This window comes from Hippoglossus stenolepis, chromosome 20 (genome assembly GCF_022539355.2).
Source record: "Hippoglossus stenolepis isolate QCI-W04-F060 chromosome 20, HSTE1.2, whole genome shotgun sequence".
NCBI lineage: Eukaryota > Metazoa > Chordata > Actinopteri > Pleuronectiformes > Pleuronectidae > Hippoglossus > Hippoglossus stenolepis.
The window spans coordinates 13,437,525-13,457,147 of record NC_061502.1 but is presented as its reverse complement, the minus strand read 5'-3'; the positions used below and the strand labels follow the sequence as shown (position 1 = coordinate 13,457,147).

The following is a 19,623-nucleotide window of genomic DNA, read 5'->3' as shown; positions in this document are numbered from 1 at the left end:
CCGTGGTTAATAATCCCCGGAGTTGTTATAATAGCTCAGTAGTACTCATACACAAGCTTGTTTTTTTTTCAGGGAGCAAAATCAAAATCACTACTGCGCGATCAATACTGTTGTTCCACCTATTTCATTCTCAGAATTATTGTTATTTATCTGCCTTATACCACACTGTATCATTTATTCTAACAAGCGATCGATAACATCATTGTGCCAACCCATTCATATCTTTGTCACCGCTGCCATTCGTCATCCGTCTTCCCCACTGTATTATTTATTCTAACCACTGGTTATTGTGCGTAATTGCTTTCAGATAGATGACTCGCCCCGCGGCTACTCCCGGTTCGCCGGCCAGCGCGGCCGCCGCCGCTACTGTTGATGTCGCTCGTGACATTGTAATGCGTTTTTCTGCACCCCGCTCACCACGCTATTATTTTGTTCCCCAAAATGCTGTGAGAGGAGACACATGTGCAATCAGGCATGGGCGCAGGATCACAGACACACTTAGACAGATCAGTAGACACCCTCAGGGGCAAACGCCACACACACACACACACACACACACACACACACACACACACACACACACACACACACACACACACACACTCCTATGACTAAAGCACATCTGTGTGTGCATGTGCATCGACTTTGTTAGAGTGGGACAATTTGTTTCGTAATGTGATTATGTAATCATATATTACATAAAATTGTTCCCATTACATTTGGGAGAGGTGATACCAATGAAGACTAATCGAGCAATCAGGCACACAGGCACGACCCGTTCAGGAAACGCTGAAATGTGTGCTCAATTATGAGGAGGAAGTGTATCGAACACATCTCTGTAATGTTACATGGAAGGAGAAGACGAAATGAAAAACAAGAAATACTGACAAGGGAAGACGAATGAAAAAAAATATAGTTATACAAAAAGTCTATAAAATATTTCACTTTTAAACCCCGTCCTCACCCATTGAGAGAGATGGATAACTGATCTGCGGTGGAGACAGTGTGGGGCCGTTTCCAGTGGCAGATGATCAATTTCTTGGCTGCTTTAATGCCTGCTAAGTGTAGTCTTATAATGATTCAATGAAGAATCACCAGTCAAAAGGAAAACAGATTGAAAATAAAACAGAAGAAGAAGACTTTACCCCAAAGATCATGGCTAAAAAGTTATTACCCAGGACAAGTTGTTTTTTTGGTGAAATGATTTCGCTTTTGTTTATTCGTTAGTCAGCGGGGGTTACGGAAAAAAACTACTCAAACAATTTGTCTGTCCAGGTTAATCGAAATGTGTCCTCTGAGGTCTGAGATGTTTGTCTCTGACTTGTCACCTGATGCAGAGGCAGGTCTCTCGCAGATCCTGCACCTCCACTTTCACCTTCCTCTCCTCATCAGCCTCTCTCAGCTCCTCTTTCTCATCTCTTCTCTGTGGTGTCCAGCCCAATGTTGGTCGCCCCATCTCCTTTTCTCAACACTTTTTTTTTACCCCCTTCCTTCCCATTCTCCCCTCCCACCATGTCATCTACAGGTCTCCAGCTTTTAGAAAGCTAAAATAAGAAATAATGGAACAGGGGAGCGGAATGGGGGGAAGGCTCGCTCTTCATTTTGGACGTTGTTTTACTTTTTTTTCTCCACTTCCTTCTCCTCTGTATTCTTAATCGATTGGCCTGGAGGTCTGGAGGACCCTGAGAGTTATGAGGAGGCTGAGCTGCACAAAGAGCCGGGGCTTTGAACACGTCATGCTCTATTACGTCCACACACTACACACAGAGTTTCCTGCATAGCTCATGCATACGTCGACGCACACTTCTATCACTTGCTGACACACACACGCAGCAGCTGCTCTGTCAGAGAGATGAAGGGAATATGTACTGCTATGGTTTTGTCTGCATCTATGAGGTAGGGAAGCAATAGAAGGGAGAAACCTTGTATTTTTTTCTCCTCTTTTTTATATCTGGGACTTTGAGAGATAAAAGGAAGCATAAGCCACTTTGTCCAACAGAGAAAAACAGATATTTTCTGTTACTGAAGAATCACAGGGAAACGCATTATGAGGGAACGGTGGTTTAAACAACCACGGAAGAAAAGGGATGGACAACAGCAGGAAATGGTTCAAATTCAATGAGGAGAAAATAGGTTTTAATGTGGAGGAAACGAGGTCAGCAGATTTAGAAAAGGACAAATATGATGCAGCAACTGTTGCATTCGTTTCTGTCCTTTCTGAACGGAGAGCACTATTGACCCATCTTACTTGACCGACTTCCCGCTCCCTCCTCCGCGTATTGATCTGCGTCTGATTTCCTCGGCTTAATTGGCAGTAATAGCGTTTATTAATCGCACGTTCACTTATCCAATAAAATGCCTCCGTCAGCATCCGTCCGATTAAACTCATCAATCTGCTGTATTAAATTAACAGCTTTGAGATAAAGCGAGTGGGAACAGGGGACCAACTGCCTGTGGGCACTTTTAATGACTGTTATCTTTCAGCAACAGTTGGCCTTTAGTCTACAGTGTTAGGACTGTCCAATCAGGTCTGTTCTGAAACTCATCCAAGTGTGAATAAGTATGAAGAACAATAGCTGGATCAAATTTAGTTGACCTTGTTTTCTTAGTAGTCTTACGTGGTATACGATTACCCACTCTAAATTGAGGAGGGTCTAATATTCCACTTTAGAAAACGTCTTAAATCACTTTACCTGCATGATTGATTAGCGCCATTTGCACCTGAAGGGACAGATCCCAGACGGGAGTTAAATTAAAGTGCGACGCTGGATTCTATCATATCTCTTTCTTGAATACTGTGATTGCCTTGCTTTGAGTTACCTCTAATCTTTTTCCTCTGCTTCCATGACACTAAATACATTATTTTATCATTGTGTCACGTACATACCACGTAAAGAAAATACATCATTATCCACCACCGGGGGAACATGACTTCACCTGAGCAATATTGCAGCATTAAAGCTGCTATAATGAATCTTTTCATATTGAAAATGGCTCAGATGATTAGATAAACCCTGCTGCAAATCCTGGACGTCTACAAGGTCATTATTTTTGATTGTTTTATGGCCCACAACTGTGTTGTTATTATCAGTTTCATTATAGTTGCATGCATTCAATATTTCGACAAAACATCTCTGCAAACACCAATTAGAGTGCAACCCTGGGGGCGCAATATTCTGTCCAAACCCAACCGAGCCAGAGAGAAAATTAGCCAAACTTGACAGGCCCTCTGTTTTTTGTGTATGAACCCCGACCCGAGTCCAATGTTTCCTCCTGATTACAGGCATGTGCAGCCTTAAAAAAGCAAGTAGAAAGCCCCAGCCAACGTGACTGAATCCAAATTAAATTTAAAATGTTTTATCCACACTCATAACACCAATTAACCGGCATTGGTGACCATATTGGAACATTCATAGCTAAAGAGCCAGATATTTCCCTCAGGAATTCATTAGGACTAAAAAAGGAGCGGCGCAGTGGACTCGCCTCTCTACGTGAATGCTAATGTTTCTCCATGTATGCTGGTGAATATGCTGTAAATTCACCATGTCAAATTATAAAGAAATAATATGTCAGTGCAGTGTTTACTGTCAATCACCACATGTGCATCATCACTTTGTTGTCCATAGTACTATCATGTTCAATAATAATAGATTATTTCATGCTTAAAAATTCCAGTTCCATTGGGAAAGAAGGAACCAATGATTCATTTTTATTTTTCATTCCTGCCAGAAGCATCAGAACAAGCTTCTCTAAAATCCATGTAAATAATTGCAGCAGCACAGCACTGTAAAATAAACATAACATCCAATACATATTTTAAAGAAAAATCATAAAAACAACCGTGTCGAGTCAGGATTTATCGCTGAAGAAACTCATGTATACATTATTATTTAACTCTGCTTTTTCCTATTTTATTAGCAGCAAAGCAGTCGCATGTTTATTTCTGACACTTCTGTGGGCATAAGACAGCCAGTGGGCGTCTCTACTTGTTTTAAAATGGCCGAGGCTGGAGGCAGTGGATCAGTAGAGCGTGTCAGAAAGTATGATTTTAAACAAGCACCACCTATCACGAGCTTTTACAAGAAGTGGATGCTACGGGCAAAGGAGCAATTAAAGTCACACTGAGACTCCTTCATCAAGTGCTGTGTAACTGTGAGCAAGAACAAAAATCTAATCTGGATAATTTTGTTCAGGCTGTAGTACAAAAAATACTCATATTATTAACTCCACCGAGGAGTTTTCAGCCGTCTGTGCTTTGATTGATTAGTTTGTTTGTTTGTAAGCAAGATTACACAGAAAAACGGATTTCCACAGAACTTGGAAGAAGGTTGGGACGTGGGCCAAGGAAAAATCCATAAAAATTTGGTGCGGATCCGGATTAAGGGGCTGATCCAGAAATCTTTTCATTACATTTATCATCATTTTCGGCATTTTTGTTATTTTCAAGCATATTTAGGAGGCGGCATCCAATATATCCAGATCTGAGGGAAGAGTACACTATGCCATTTTGAGTTTATTTTATTTGCCTGATTAAAAAAAGGAGCTGGAGTGTTGTAGTGATCCTTTCGGAATCCTTTTTTCATCCTTGAAGAAGACGAGGGGTTGTGGTAAAATTGCGAGGAGGCCACTGCATCAGGGGGTCGAGAGCAGGAAGAGGGATGTTTGGCAGAGCTCCGAAAGTGGTTGTGTTGCGATGTTATCTCATCAACGCCGAGTACACGGTGATAAGAGTTTGCTGTGCTGTTTTGGCCACACACACACACACAAACTCAGACCTGGACACAAACAATCCAAAATACACACACACACACAGCCAAGGTCACTCATAGCTACAAGATGGATGCTGCAAGGGGTTCTGCCAAGAGGCTTTTCTTCTCCTGGTCTTCACTCACCACAGAAGCCTCGACTAATTCTGGCGTTCCAATACTGAAAACTGTTAAAAAAGAATAAGCCATTTTTTTTTTATCTTTCACATAGAAACCATGTGGTATGACTCATCACGAGCCAGCTGGGATTCGCCTGATTCTTAACCTGAAAGCCGTACGTGCGTTTGATATCTACCTCTGAAAACCGTGTCTCCTGTGTGGCACTTTGATCATGCAAGTGTGTTGAGGTTACAAAATGTAAAAAAAAAAAAAAGGGACTTGTTTGCACGTTCGGAAAAGGTCTTTGGTGTTGTTAACTGTCTGAACTGCGAGGATACCCGGTGGCGGGATGACAGGAGGAGCGGCTGTTACACGGGGTATTACTTTGCACTCGCCATTGTTACAGCCTGCTGAGGATTTGTTTGTCTCTTTGGAGGCAGTTAATATTGAAGGGAGGTGTCTGGGGGGGGAACTGCAGTCGTAAGTTTCAACATTTATTGTGAAAGGCAAGTGGTACACTTACCTAAAGCTGACCAAGGCTGGGTAGTATTATTTGTATGATAATAAAACAGGGTTTCAGGGGTCAGTCGTGACCTTGGAAACAGAAGTCGACAGTTTCCACGTGGTGTCGTCAATAAATATATAAAGATAAAAATAGAATGAGGTCAAAAAGAAGAATACAAAGATGGAAATAAAATCTGAGAATAAAAAAAATAAAGGCTCTTTCATATCCACTCATCAACCACAACCTACACATATATCCATACATACTGAGGTGGGCAGTTAAAACAGGGGCTGAAAGGAATGTGCAAAAATAAGTGTGCATATAGTATGGAGCTATTACTGAGTTTTCAGTCATATCGCTCCATCTTCATTATTAAATTGTATATTTTCCTTTGTCTCTGAGCACTTAGGGCTTGATGGGAGTCGACCAGAAATGTTTTCATCTCTATGGCAACCTCCATGATCTCCAATGTGTTGTGATGCTTTATCCACTCCAGTTGTTTGATAGTTTATAATCAAGCTCTGTAACTGTATAATTAAATATTAACGTGATTAGCTACTTTAACACATTGTGAATTTTAATAACAAAATATTGAGAGAGATATAGTTTTTTTTTTCTAAAATCAAGACATAGTGGATAAAAGCATATTGTAGAGTAGACAGCTCGCGTGGTTTGTGTTGTAAAGATAGTTCCCTTCATATTCAGTTCTAAACGGGCGTCTCTGGTTTATCCGACCGGGGACGTTTCCACCAGGATGATGGAGCTCCCTCCTGTGTCTGTGATTAGGAGGAAATAATTTAAATGTGACGTAACAGAGCTGATATCAGAATATTTTACATGCTGAACTCAACCTCTTCACACTCATTCAATCCCTTGTGCAGAACAGACCTCACAGCTTTATTTCCCCACCCTCCTCCTCCTCTTATCTCTGCTCACACACACACACACACACACACACACACACACACACACACACACACACACACACACACACACACCTCTTCTCCTCTTCCTCAATCACCTCTCATTTAGTTTCTATCTCTCAAGGTCCCCTCTCGGAGCTACCTGCCGATTATCTTTCCTCCATGTGAGCGAGGGGGAAATCATTGGAACGGAGCAAACCATTTATTAGCGTGGGGGGGGGTTGATTTAATTTGTGTTCAGCCGGATGCTCAGTTTTTGGCACAAAGGTGTGTGGGATTTTCATCGCAGTGGTCTCAACTTTACTTGTAGAGGAAGTTACTCCCAGAAATTAGTTTTAGTTTATTTTTTTTTTCAAGCTAGAACAAAAAATGGTTTGTACGTCTCAAGGTTGACTCGCCCCATCCTCCCCATCCCCCTACTCCCCCGCGTTTCCCCCATCTCTTCAAATTACACTGTCTACTCGATCCCACTGAACTCAGCATGTTGGCATTTGGTGCTCAGTCAGTCAATTTTGTTTGCACCACAAAAAAAATAACGAATTTCGGCATCTCATTTTCACCCCCCCAGGTCTGTTCAATGAGTCCGTTAAGTGAGTCGTCCCATCTCATCAACGGGGCCCAGAAACTACAGAACGCTGCCTCCTCACAAAGAAATCACACACTCGGATGGGCAGCGAAGTGAATAATTAAGAATAATTATCTTCTTACATGACGCGCCCGCTCCCTCTTTCTAGTTTTATGACCTAAGCTGTGAGCTTCGGCAAAGCTGAGTCGTCAACAAAAAAACGTCCATCAAATTACTTTGTGAACTTTTTTCATCAGTTTTTCTGTACTGTAGGGCCTGAAGTGTGTGTGTGTGTGTGTGTGTGTGTGTGTGTGTGTGTGTGTGTGTGTGTGGTACGTTGTCTCAGAAGAGGAACTGGATATGTGGTATTGCTCGCCGGCCCTGTAATGATAATTTCTGCAGGGTTATAGCTCCCAGCAACTCACTTCTATTCGAAGGGTCGCTCATCTAATTTCACATCGACCCCGAGGAAGTAACCCAGTTTGACCCCCCCGATTCTCGCCTTCAATCGCTGCTCTGTTGTGAGAGCTCCCACTTCCACCAACGCTCATCAGATAGCTGCTCTCTCTCTCTCTCTCTCTCTCTCTCTCTCTCTCTCTCTCTCTCTCTCTCTCTCTCCTTATTTCTGCTTCACCTCTTGCTTTTCCTTTTAATAAGGGAAGACTGGGCAGGGAGAAGTGTTTTGTTATGCAGTAATCACCTAATTAGCCGTTGAGAGGGTTGTTTATCTCCTCCATAAGCTGCGTGTCAACACCCTAAGTTGTTCTCGTGTAGACTGTGTACATTCGCAGTGCGTGAGTTAATCATGAGAGACTTCTGTGATATTTTGACAGTCGCAGCTGATCGAAGCAGAACTCGTTGATTGGGGGGGGGCAGCAATGTGGAAACAAGACGAGATCAGGAGAGAAGAATCAAATGTTATTGTTAACCCCATTCTCAAATACTTACAAAAAATATCATGTTCTTTTTTTAAAGGAAACGTATTAAAGTCATATTCTGATTCATAGTTTCAATTTGGGTTATTGGTTGAAAAGGTTTTCATGCTCTAATGTTTAGAAAACGCATATCTCTCCTCAAACTGTCCGTTGCTGCAGCTCCTCTTTGACATGACTCCAACTTTGCAGACCTTTTTAAATTCCTGTACAACACACGAGAGGAAAGAAAAATTTAAAAGGGTCTAATATGTCTCCTTTAAAATCAATGGACAATCTTTACTGCCTCAAATTAAGTTTCATTCGAACCACTTCTGTCCATGAGAGCAATCTGTGATTTCATGTATTCCACTGTTTCACACCTGCAGGGGATACGGGCAGAGCTAAAGGAGCGTGAGCACTTGGTGAACAGTACGTTGGACCAGGCCAGGATGTTTCTCGCTGACCAGCCAATTGAGGGTCCTGGAGAGCCACGCAAGAACCCGCAGCCAAAAACTGGTACGTTTCATCTCTCATAGTAGCAGTGATGCTTGCTGCACACTAGAGGATTTTAAAATGTTATAAATGCAGGACACCATAGTGGTAAAGCACGTACCAGATGATCCAGTCGAAACGCAGGACCACACACTCTGATTTGCGATTCCAGAGACTTGGGAATTCACAGAAACTTAAAAAACAAACCTATACTGTCGTCAGAGGGTTGCACTTGTTTGTGTAATGTTTTGTAACAACCACTGTCACCTCAATTTTAGTAAGCAGCGATCATCCGGTTGGTGACGCTTTCCAGGCAGTTCAGTCTCGTTGGTTATTGCAGGTTTAAGATCACTTTCCCAATGCCTGTTCCTCTCATGCTACACAAGTATCCCAGATTTTTTAATCGGGAAGGGTTTGATTTAGTCAGTGATATCAAAATCTGCGAGCAATACAGGATCATTTGGCCTGATAATCGGTTAAGATCAGCCTCAAATCTGCAACGTCACAGAAATCAAGTTGAAAATCCTGTAGGATCCTGTAGCAGTTATTACAGCTTCCTTATCATGACAATTTCTATTAAAGTCTGAGGTTACATTAAGCATCAGGTGGTTTGATCTTGCAGTGGGTCTTCAGGTATCAAGTCAAAGCTCAGACAAAGGCTCTCTCTCTTCTTTTTCTTCCTCTCTTTCTCTTCCTGGTTCAGTGACATCATCATGGACAGATGTTGATCGGCACATTTCACATATTTGCATCTATAAAATGAAGTGAATCATTCTATTGTGAGATTCTTTACATACCACAAACACTTCATTTGAGTTCTATGGTGTGATTCTTTTTTTTAGGCCACTATATTGAGTATAAATTTCACACTCTACATCCAGACACTGAAATAAATTGGCATGTGGTTAAAAATAGCGTTCCACATATTGAATAGGACCACACAAGAGAGATGACCTCTTTCCAGTTTTGTAAAGTGAGGGGTTTCTGTCACTAGGTGTCACATCGACAAGAAGACTAAACTGTGATGATAGTGTTTGCGGGTGTTTTCTCACCTTTATTGGATGCGACACAGTTGAGATCTGCCAGGAAATGAGAATAGAAAAAGGGGGCGAAGCCGCGCATCAAAGATCCTCGGCTTTCGATTAATATCTGAGTGGGTGGCAATACCAACATATAACGGGGAATCCAAGAATCAAATATACATCGACTCATTCGGCATTTCCTCTCGGTATCTGTCGTATGCGGCAGCAGAAGTCTCGGTTAAGTCAGCGCATTTCCCTTTAAACCGAATCCCTGCTGTGTAAATAATTAAAGCAAGCCAAGGGGCTGTGTAGAGGTGTGGTGAGACTTCAGAGCGCGGACCGATCGGCTTGTTGTGTGTGATCTTTCGTACGGATATCAAAGCGTCGTCTCACTGTATAAATAGATAAAAAGCTGATTTGAGATCAGAGGGAGCGTTCGTCGTGTAATCAGAGGAGACGTGATTTCTTAGATTGACACTGTGTTTAAAGTCTTAACCATTTTAATTGTCCCACATTCGCTCTCAGTATTTTCTTTTTAACGCTACTAAAGTAATTTTTGGATAGTTCTATTTGTAACCCACATTCTTTATTATGTGTGTCTGCATGTGGCGCTACCTGGTGCTAATCACAGACCTGTGTGTGTGTGTGTGTGTGTATGAATGGGGCAGGGATGGAGATAATAGGGGGAAAGAGACATTGCAGAGGTGCAACAGGTGAAGATGTTAATTCATTCATGACCCTGGAGATATGAAGAAAAGCTGCTCTTGTTTCTTTGTAGTTGAAATGGGTGGTTGGAGAGCAGTTTTCTCATCTGCCGACTCCTTTGGCTCCTCTTTGTCCGCATGCTCCTGAAATATAAATGACTTTCTAATTGAGTGAGTGAAGGAGAGAATTGAATTTTGTGGAAACTTTGCTTCTCCCGTCTCTCATTTGCAACTCGTCTGTAAAAAGGTGCATATAGTAGTTGGGGTTATGAAATAAAATAAGCCGGTCGGCTGAAAGGATTTGACTGGATTTGATGAGGACACTGGAACAAGTAAATAGACCAATAAAGGGCAAGAAAACTGTGTTTGTTAACAAGCAAACTTACTTCTCTGTTAACCTGCCTGTTTACTCTGATGTCTTCCTCCAGACCTCACCCCAGAGGAGAAGGCCCGGGGGTTGGCTCGGGCCATCCGCAAGCAGACAAGCGAGGTGAGGGAGCGGTGGGAGCGTCTCAAAGGACACGTGGGCGGCTGGCACAGTCAGGTGGAGCGAGCGTTGGAGCGACTCCAGGAGCTGCAGAGCTCCATGGACCAGCTCGACCTGCGGCTGACTCAGGCGGAGGAGGCCAAAGCTACCTGGCAGCCTGTGGGGGATCTGCTGATCGACTCGCTGCAGGACCACATCGACAAGACCATGGTGAGTCACAGTGTTCTGTGTGTGTGTGTGTGTGTGTGTGTGTGTGTGTGTGTGTGTGTGTGTGTGTGTGTGTGTGTGTGTGTCCCTAAAGTAAAACAGGCATTAGACAACTCACTCCTCTTCCCCTCTTTCCCTCAGTGTCCTTTAACTTAAAATCTTCACTGAATCCATTCACTGAGAATTGCTGGCGTTGACCTCGTAAATTGCTGGTTTAACTGCAGTTTGATCAAGTAAAACGTGATAATCAAACTGCACGTACATGAAATATGTGCAATAATGTGAGTGAGACTTGGATGTGGAATCTGTCACGATTTCAATGCTCCAAAGACCAAAAAGCACTAATTTGCTGATGAACACTGTTTGACAGTTTGCTTTTCGATTAAATTTGAAAAGACCCGACCTAGAAAGAGGCAGCACAGTTAACAAGCAGAAGAATGACAGCATCTCCGAATGAACAGTAAACAATGAATGAAGGAGCGACAAAGGAGAAATCGTTCTGACTGTAGTTAGTCATGGTTCACAGGTTGCATGAGGAAAGACAACTGTTGCGTTAATTTAGCTGTTGTTACACCACCTCATCGTAATGATCGTCTCCGTGTGACCAATTATATCACTTAATAAACAGGTCATGTCACTCTCATACAATATATGAGATTACAACCAAAGAGAATAGTAATGAAGTCTATACTGTAAATGCAAATTATAGCACAACCAAACCTTACTCCACAGAGTGAGTGTGTGATCAACGCAGGAAACGAAACAGAGTTCAAATAAAACAGGAAATACAACTTTCTTTGCAAAATGTTATTCATTGTAAAAGTATGACGGATTATTAGTGCCACTTAAAGGGGTAACTTTACTCTCAGTATATTATGACTTTTTCCTCATTAACTTACTCAAACTCAAAGTCTTTATTCTCATAATATGACATAATTCTCAAAGTCTCAGAGTTTCTTCAATATGGCCCAATACTCTGTTGTAGTAAAAACACAAATGTCACGATTAAGAAATTAGACTAATATATGTATTATAATTTTATTATAATATGATAACAGTATATGTCAATAACATTGCAATAATATAAAATGTTCTGTCCAGGCCTTCAGAGAGGAGGTGGCCCCCTTACGACAGGACGTCAAACTCGTCAATGAGCTCTCTGCAGAGCTGAACCCGCTGGACATCCAGCTGTCCTCCACCGCCTCCAGACAACTGGACCAGCTCAACATGAGGTGGAAACTGCTGCAGGTATTTAAAAATCCTCCCGAATCATCCGCGGATGTTGAAGCTAACATGATATTTTCCCACAAAACCCTTTTGTTGCCTGGCCTCTTTTCCCTCCTTCAGTATTTTGTCCACACTTGTCAAATTAATGTTGCCTTCAATATATGTAGATCCTCATTCCCAGCCTGCCTGTGTGTTTTCATCTCCTCTTTGTGTCTTTGTCTGGGTCTCCGTCGGTTTTTCTCGGCTTGTGCATGCTGATTTTACTTTGTGTCAGCCAAACACACTGGAGACTGGGAGTTGTTCCCCCAATTGTGTACCTGTTTTATTTGAACACAGCTCTGTGCTCGGCGCGACACTTTGTCACTTCACATCAATGGACACTATTCTCACAGCGCACCAGTCACATTCTTGGCTCCCGACGTGCTCGAAAGTCTCGGTCTGATCCGCTGAGGGACTTTCTCAGAGCCGAGCGCATCTCAGTCCTCGAGCGAAAGTTGTGGAAAAGTCTTTTTACAAGTCACCAGAGGGAGAGAGAAGAGAAGCTGTGTTTGCAATAAATTAGGGAGTACGAGAGTTTAGCAAAGTGGACATTTAAACCATCAAGTTGTGAAGAAACATTCCTGTCAATGGCCGACTGTCCTGTTTTAACAGTTTCTACACTGTGTTCTCAGCCTCTCATAAAAGTTCCCATGAAACAGAGCATTAATTAACTCCACATATTTACGAATGTCCAGTAAATACACAAAGCTATGCGGGGAACTGTTGTGGGTATTGATTGACATTTGCAGTAGCCTGTAGCGTTTTAAGTCCTTTACGCCCCCGTGCCAGATTTGAAAGAAGCTAACAGCTCAACATGGAAAGCCGTGACGACAGCCGGCTCTCTACTGTCGAGGACTTCCCGCCACCGCGTTTTCCTACGCCTGCGGATTTAACCGATGAATCGGACAGGGATGAAACGGACGAAGGCGACAACCATGATTTAATCGCTTTTTTGGGGAGTAAGGCGGTTTGTGTTCGAGCCAAGATGCGAAGCCCGTAGTGCCTTTTCATTGGACGCAAAATAAATAAGCGCCCCAGAGTGCAGGATGAGACAATTGAAACAGGAAAAGGAAATATTGACATGATAACAATGGATAAATGAACAAACAAGTGTTTTTCATTCCATGGAGCCTTTAAAGAAGAGGCTATTTAAACATCAGTGGTGCTTTCAGAGACGGAGTCAATCAAATGTGTGAATCAGATCAGGTCCATAAATAGACTGTGCTTTCAAAGATACCGACATGGAAACTTGGATTTCGACGGACTTCATGTGAAGGTTCCTCGCATGGGACCATGCATCATCGTTGCAGAAGATAAATGAGCCGAGTACGTGGGCAGAAAAAAACGCTTGTGGCCAGAAACACGTTAAGAAAAATGAAATCTTAGACAGAAACCGAGAAAACCATCCCTTTGAAAGCAGGACACTGCCACAGAGTGAAACTGGGTATCGGGGCTAATTTGTAGCCTTGTGAAACTTCCCATGTCGTGGACGGACACACTCTGATAGTCTTTCTGCCTGGAGAATGACCATAACTCAAACACTGAGTCAGAGCAGCGCAGGGTCTCAGTGGACGACGCACACTTTGTCTCTCTGTTGTCTGCTCTTTTTACTTTCAGTTTGCAGGAAGGGACAAAGCTCTGCTAATAAACCAGCTCTGACTGTGTAGCCGGATGATTTGGTTTTCATGTATATTCAGCTCTCATCTTCCTCTCGGCGGGACAGTGACCATAACAGCCATTAGTGGCCACACAGAGTCCAAGCTAACGGCCTTTCTGTGCCAATTCTTCAGGTTCCCTGTGTGGGCAGCTGTGGTGTGGCTGCCATAATACCTTAGGGGTATGTGTGTGCGTGTGTGTGTGTGTGTCTGTTTGTGTCAGTATTACAGCCAATATTGTCCTGCTTCTCAGACTGATGAAGCAAAGCAATCCCACAGCCGTTCAGGGCACGGGCTGGCCGAGAGGTCAATACACAGCTTGCACAGGAGAGAGTCTGTGTGTGTGTGTGTGTGTGTGTGTGTGTGTGTGTGTGTGTGTGTGTGTGTGTGTGTGTGTGTGTGTGTGTGTGTGTGTGTGTGTGTGTGTGTGTGTGTGTGTGTGTGTGTGTGTGTGTGTGTGTGTGATTGATCACTAAAAACTGTATGACGCTTCACCTTATTAATGCCCTGCAGGTTTATAATAATACAGATAATGCAGAGTATACAAGGAAAAAAACATTGTTTTGATCATATTGCTTGAATGAGACAACATGAGGCGCGACATAATCCCAACATTATTCAGGGTCATGGTCTGTGTGCCGGTGCCAACATTTCTTGACTCCTTCATCTCTCGCTCTGCCAGTTCTGAAATCCTTCAGTTACCTCAACAGCAGATGATGAACTTAGCCTGGGGGTCTGGATGTGGCTGGATTTACCAGTCTACCTGATTTTTATCCTCTCAACTTATCACTTATCCCCTCGCATTCTCAATGTCAGACTCTCACGCCTGGGCCACACTCAGGAGCGGGCGCGTTGCATAACATCTTGCTTTCTATCCCGGGCCCACGTTATCAGATTAGAGGGACCACACTGCCCACGTGAGCCACACCTTTCAGGTACGTCTCACTCGGGTAGTGTGAGACAAGTTGGTCTTCTGGAGAGTTGGGGTCTCACCTATATTCTCCAGGTACAGTTCTTCATAGCAAGAAAGACTTATCTGAAATTATCTTTCTCCACAGTTTCAATGTTATCAATGTCAATGTCTATCGAATATGTTGTTTCTGTCAACTGAATCAATTCACCTATGCTCGAGGTACCTTTGTAAGAAAAGGTATGCGCCCTTCCTTTGGAGGTTGAACAGGGCACATCCATCTAAGAGGAGACCCAGGGGTCGACCCAGAACTTGCTGGAGGGATTACAAATCCCATCTGGCCTGGGAATGCCTCTAGATCGCCCTTGAGGTACTGGAAGGTGTCACCGGGGAGAGGGGTGTCTGGAATTTCCTGCTTATCCAATGATGGATAATAAAATGGATGGTTGGATGGATTGAAACTCATGATGAAGTCCTCTCATAGCCGACTGTCTTCTCTCCTCTCTGTCTGGTTTTCGTGCAGGTGGCGGTTGACGAGAGGCTGAAGCTACTTCAGGAAGCCCACCGAGACTTTGGCCCCTCCTCCCAACATTTCCTCTCCAGTGAGTACAGCGCCAATCATCCTCTCTTTTTTGGAAAGGACCTGATTTGTTTCTACTCATTCCCACTATTTCAGATCGCTGAGTGTTTTCATGTCCTATCGTCTCATCTTCAGATGTTATACGCTTCACTGTCATGCTCACTGGATATGTGGGTGCCTGCGGACAGAGTTTGCAGACGAGGCACTTTACTCTTGAATAATGCAAGGCTTAATTACAGCTCTCCATTGGCTCTCTCCTCTCTCTCCCTCTTTAGAGTGGTCATTAGCAGAGAGTGGGTTAGACACAAAGATCGAGAAAAAAGACAAATGCACGAGTGTGAACATTAAACAAAGAAGCCGCTCTCTCTCTCTCTCTCTCTCTCTCTCTCTCTCTCTCTCTCTCTCTCTCTCTCCGTCCGTCTGTCCGTCTGTGAACCTCTGTCCGTACCTTTCTAGTGAACGCAATATCTCAACAATGCCTTGAGGGAATTTCTTTGGTACAAATGTTTACTTAGACTCAAGGATGAACTGATTAGATTTTGGTGGTCAAAGGTCACGGTGACCTCACAAACCACATTTTTTGCCTTGTGGTGACACCGTCAAGGAATCCTTTCACATTTGCCAGAAACATTCACTTTGACTCAAGAATTAAATCACTTCTTTTGGTGATATATAAAGATCAGCTTCAGGGAATGTCTTCAAATTTTGTACAAACCTTCACTTGGACTAAAAGATGAACTGATTTGATTTTGGTGCCTGGAGGTCAAAGGTCAAGGTCACAGTGACCTCACGTCCCTGTGATTGTAATATATAAAGGCTGCCAGGAGAGATTTTCGTTACATTTGGTACAATTCACTTGGGCTCACTGATTAGATTTCAGTGGTCAAAAGTCGCAGTAGCCTCATATGAATCTGGAAAGAAGAGAAATACGCGCAGCAGAAACTGCACTGATTCTAGTTTTCCTGGCTGTCACACGCGGAGATAAGATGGACGGCGTGCGATGCCCTGAGCAGGTGGCGAGCTCCGTCGCCGTGCTGTGTCACCATCAGACACGAATTTACTAAGTGAGCCCTGCTGAGTGCTCGGCAACGGCTGCAGACAAAACACCACACCGTCTCTTCTTTCATCTTCCTGGCTCCGTATGACACTATCTACTCTATCACACATTCGCTCTCATTACACTAGTAGCTTAATATTCCCTCAGGGATCAATAAAGTACTGTGCTCTTATCTTGTCCTATCCATCTCGTATATCTTCCAATCTTGCTTAATCTTTCTCTTACTGTCTTTTCATCTCTGTATCTGAGCGTGGAGCTGTGTCAAGGAGGAGGGGAAGTGGGAGGGCGATAAATCAGGAAACATTTCTGCTCCGTATTGCTCTTGAGAGCTTCTGAAGTCTTAGATTCCGCTGCTTTTAACAATGTATCAGTCATTTTTTAAGATTGCCTTGGATGTGTCAGTATTTATTATTATTTTAAATCCATGCACGTGGAGCCTTTTGTCAACAGATTTTTTTCCTTTCATGCCTCAGCGTATCCCTCCTCCCTCTTTCATCTGAGAAAACAATGCCCCTTTTAATTATGTTCCCCCCAGTTGTTAATGGTAAAGTTATTATGGATGTGTTGGATGTGAGAATTATTTCGAGTCAGGCTTGAATGCTAAACTTCATGGTTAAACTGTGCATAATTAAGATGGTGTTTTTCTCCCATTGTTTGCAGCTTCCGTACAGCTCCCCTGGCAACGAGCAGTTTCCCAGAATAAGGTTCCATATTACATCAAGTAAGTGGCGAGAACCGGCTTCAACAGCCCTGTTTGTGCCTGTGGAAATTGGGTTTGTATGTGTGTGCATGTGTGTGTGTTTGTCAATGATTTTTATTATTTTTAGGGGTTTTGGGGGGGCTGGACTCTGCCTAGTGAGTGTCAGAGAGGCAAAGCAGCCATTTGTTGTCCAGACAGTGGCTGTGCACTGTGTGATGGATAAAAGCTGCTTTTCTAGACATTAACTGGGAGATGCTGTGAACCAGAGTGAGGCTCAGGATGCATCTTTCTGTCCCCACCTGTCACAGTCCCAAAGAAAAACCAAGCCCAACCCGAACCAGACTAAAGCTGCACCGAGTCTGTGTGTCCCTGTCTCCGATTAAAGACATTTGCACTGTAAAACATCCGCCCAGCCAAGGTGACGGACCAGATCTGAACCCGATTGTGATTTCGAAATTTTTGTCCAAACCTGTTCTTGCCAAATGGGGCTCGGATCAAACACAAATGTCGGGATCAGTTGAAGTTGGCTGACACTTCACAGAATGCAAATTTGGCGGAATGACATTATGCATCTATTACTGTAATGCAGTTATTTGCACATTGACCTTACATGGTCCTGTGTTGAACTATTCTTTTTGGTATTTATCTCCATCTCTGATATTAATGGTTTGAGGTTTGTTTTTCATCTGACTCTTTACTGCAATACATTCTGCCTGTGGCCATTCATCGCAAGCTGCATCTCTTATTTCAGACAAATTTTCTTTCGATGAAAATGTAGAGGGTCTGACAAGGTCAAATTATTTAAAAAGTGAATAATATGCATAATAGGATAAATTATATGCAGCTGCTTCATGAGTCATTTATGGGCCATGAACTGTACCCATCAGGTCAGGAAAGAAATTAAACTAAATCAAAATTCCCTGTGTTGTCAGATCGTCAAACTTTCTCTTTGTATTTCCATTTGTTTTATCCTCCTCAGCGTATAGTAAACCAACATGTGGGCAGTATGGTGCGAATGAAGTAGAATTTTAGTTTTTGATGTTTCTAGTATACTCAGGATTTTCTTTTTTATCTCAAGCATTTTTCTGTGGGTAACACTTCACCTATTTTTAACCTTTCCACATCATAGCGCTGACCTCCAGTGACCTCTCATATACATCACCCTCTAATGTTTAAATAGAAGCTGTGGTTTCAAGTATATTCCTCGTGCACACATCAAATATTTAACTCCCACCTCGACTCTTTCGACTGATCTTCTCCTCAGTGTGTATTAAAATTCAAACTTTTCCACCTGCACATTTCTCATTCAGTCCAACATCAGCACCTTCTTTTGATATTGAATATACTAGTACCTGTCGGAATCCACTGTGGACATCTTCCCACGCTGTTCTAACAGTCACTATAGCAGCTTTAGCTTGACATGAGGTGGCTTCCTGATTTACCAAACCAGGCCAAACAGCAGTTTTTTATTTAAACCAGCAATGAGATGATGGTAGCAACTAGGACACCTTCTCTGCTCCTCAGGATGTGTCAGTTTTTGAAAACTTTTAAAAGTTTCACCTCATTATCCGGAAATCATGTAACGTCTGTCAGCAAACTGCTGACTAACCAGACCTGAATTCACCCTTGTGGTTAGAGAAATCTTTGGAAGGCAGTTTCAGCGATCATTTGTCAGTCGCGCTTTCTTTGTCTCTCTCTATCATTTCTGCTGGGACACTGTTACAGCCTTAACTTTGTGATTGACGGCGGTAAAGTGTGTCTATTTTTAAGGCTGATCCCTTTAAATGGCCCTTCGCCCTGAGTTGAAATGTCAGTGGCTCGGTAAAATTGTGAAATGGTCATTTTTTATAAATGAGGCCAGCCTCCACTGAGCAATCCACAATTATAGTTTCAGCAATGAAGATTTACAAGTCTCGTCTCCGTGATAGGTTGACTCTCTTCAAAATGTGCGATACCATTTTTTTATATAGTAGTATGGTGTAAACTTGTAGAGAAACATTTTATGAATCATAAACTTAAAAATCTCAACATATAAAATCATTTGGCCAATGCTATAATATTAACACTGACCTCCACATATGGATTTTCCATTTTTTATGATTTCAAATAAGTTAAATCTTATTTTGTCGAGCTGCACACAGTGTATTGATTCTTTCAGCCCCACCTGCCCTTCTTTCTCTTTCTTCCTCCCTCACAGACCAACACATATACAACCAGTGGTGGAGAAAATAGACACATTTTATTTACTTAAGTAAAAGTACAAATAAATAGACAAAAATATACTCAAATAAAAGTACCACATTAGCGTTTTTACATAAGTAAAAGTAAGTAAGTATGTGCTTTTAAATATACTAAATAAAAAGTAAAAGCATTGCAGAGTGTAGCCTATTTCCTAATGCAGCAATCTACTACGTCCTAATGTCTGCAGTGACTTCCTTCAAATCCATATGAGGTGTTTCTTCCACACCAATGAGTGCTGCTCTCGTTATTGATTTCTTTAAACATTTACAGGAGTATAAGTATAAAGTACAGATATTTGCTGATATATGTAAATGTGAGTTAATGTGAAAAGTAACAGAAAATCAATAATTGTGCTTTGTTACATCCGACCATTGTTGACCACGGATGTCTTTGTTTGCATATAGTGCAGGGAAGTGAGATCTGATCACCAGGTGAGAACTCACTCACCCTCACGCTGGCAGGGAAACGCTGACACACACTCAAAGAAGTGTACGACTCATTCTGGGCACATGTCATATGTTGTGTTGATG

The 19,623-nt window shown here is 42.6% G+C and overlaps 1 protein-coding gene across 5 annotated transcripts in view; it reads left to right on the top strand.

The window, feature by feature from the left end:
* The window catches only part of utrn (utrophin), a 174,061-nt gene that overhangs the window by 103,868 nt on the left and 50,570 nt on the right, over nt 1-19,623 (top strand). For all 5 annotated transcript variants that reach the window (XM_035143484.2, XM_035143485.2, XM_035143482.2 and 2 more), the window contains 5 exons: nt 8,159-8,288; nt 10,419-10,687; nt 11,786-11,932; nt 15,039-15,117; nt 16,813-16,873. In XM_035143484.2, coding sequence (XP_034999375.2) covers nt 8,159-8,288; nt 10,419-10,687; nt 11,786-11,932; nt 15,039-15,117; nt 16,813-16,873 — 686 coding nt within the window. The remainder of the gene's footprint in view (nt 1-8,158; nt 8,289-10,418; nt 10,688-11,785; nt 11,933-15,038; nt 15,118-16,812; nt 16,874-19,623) is intronic.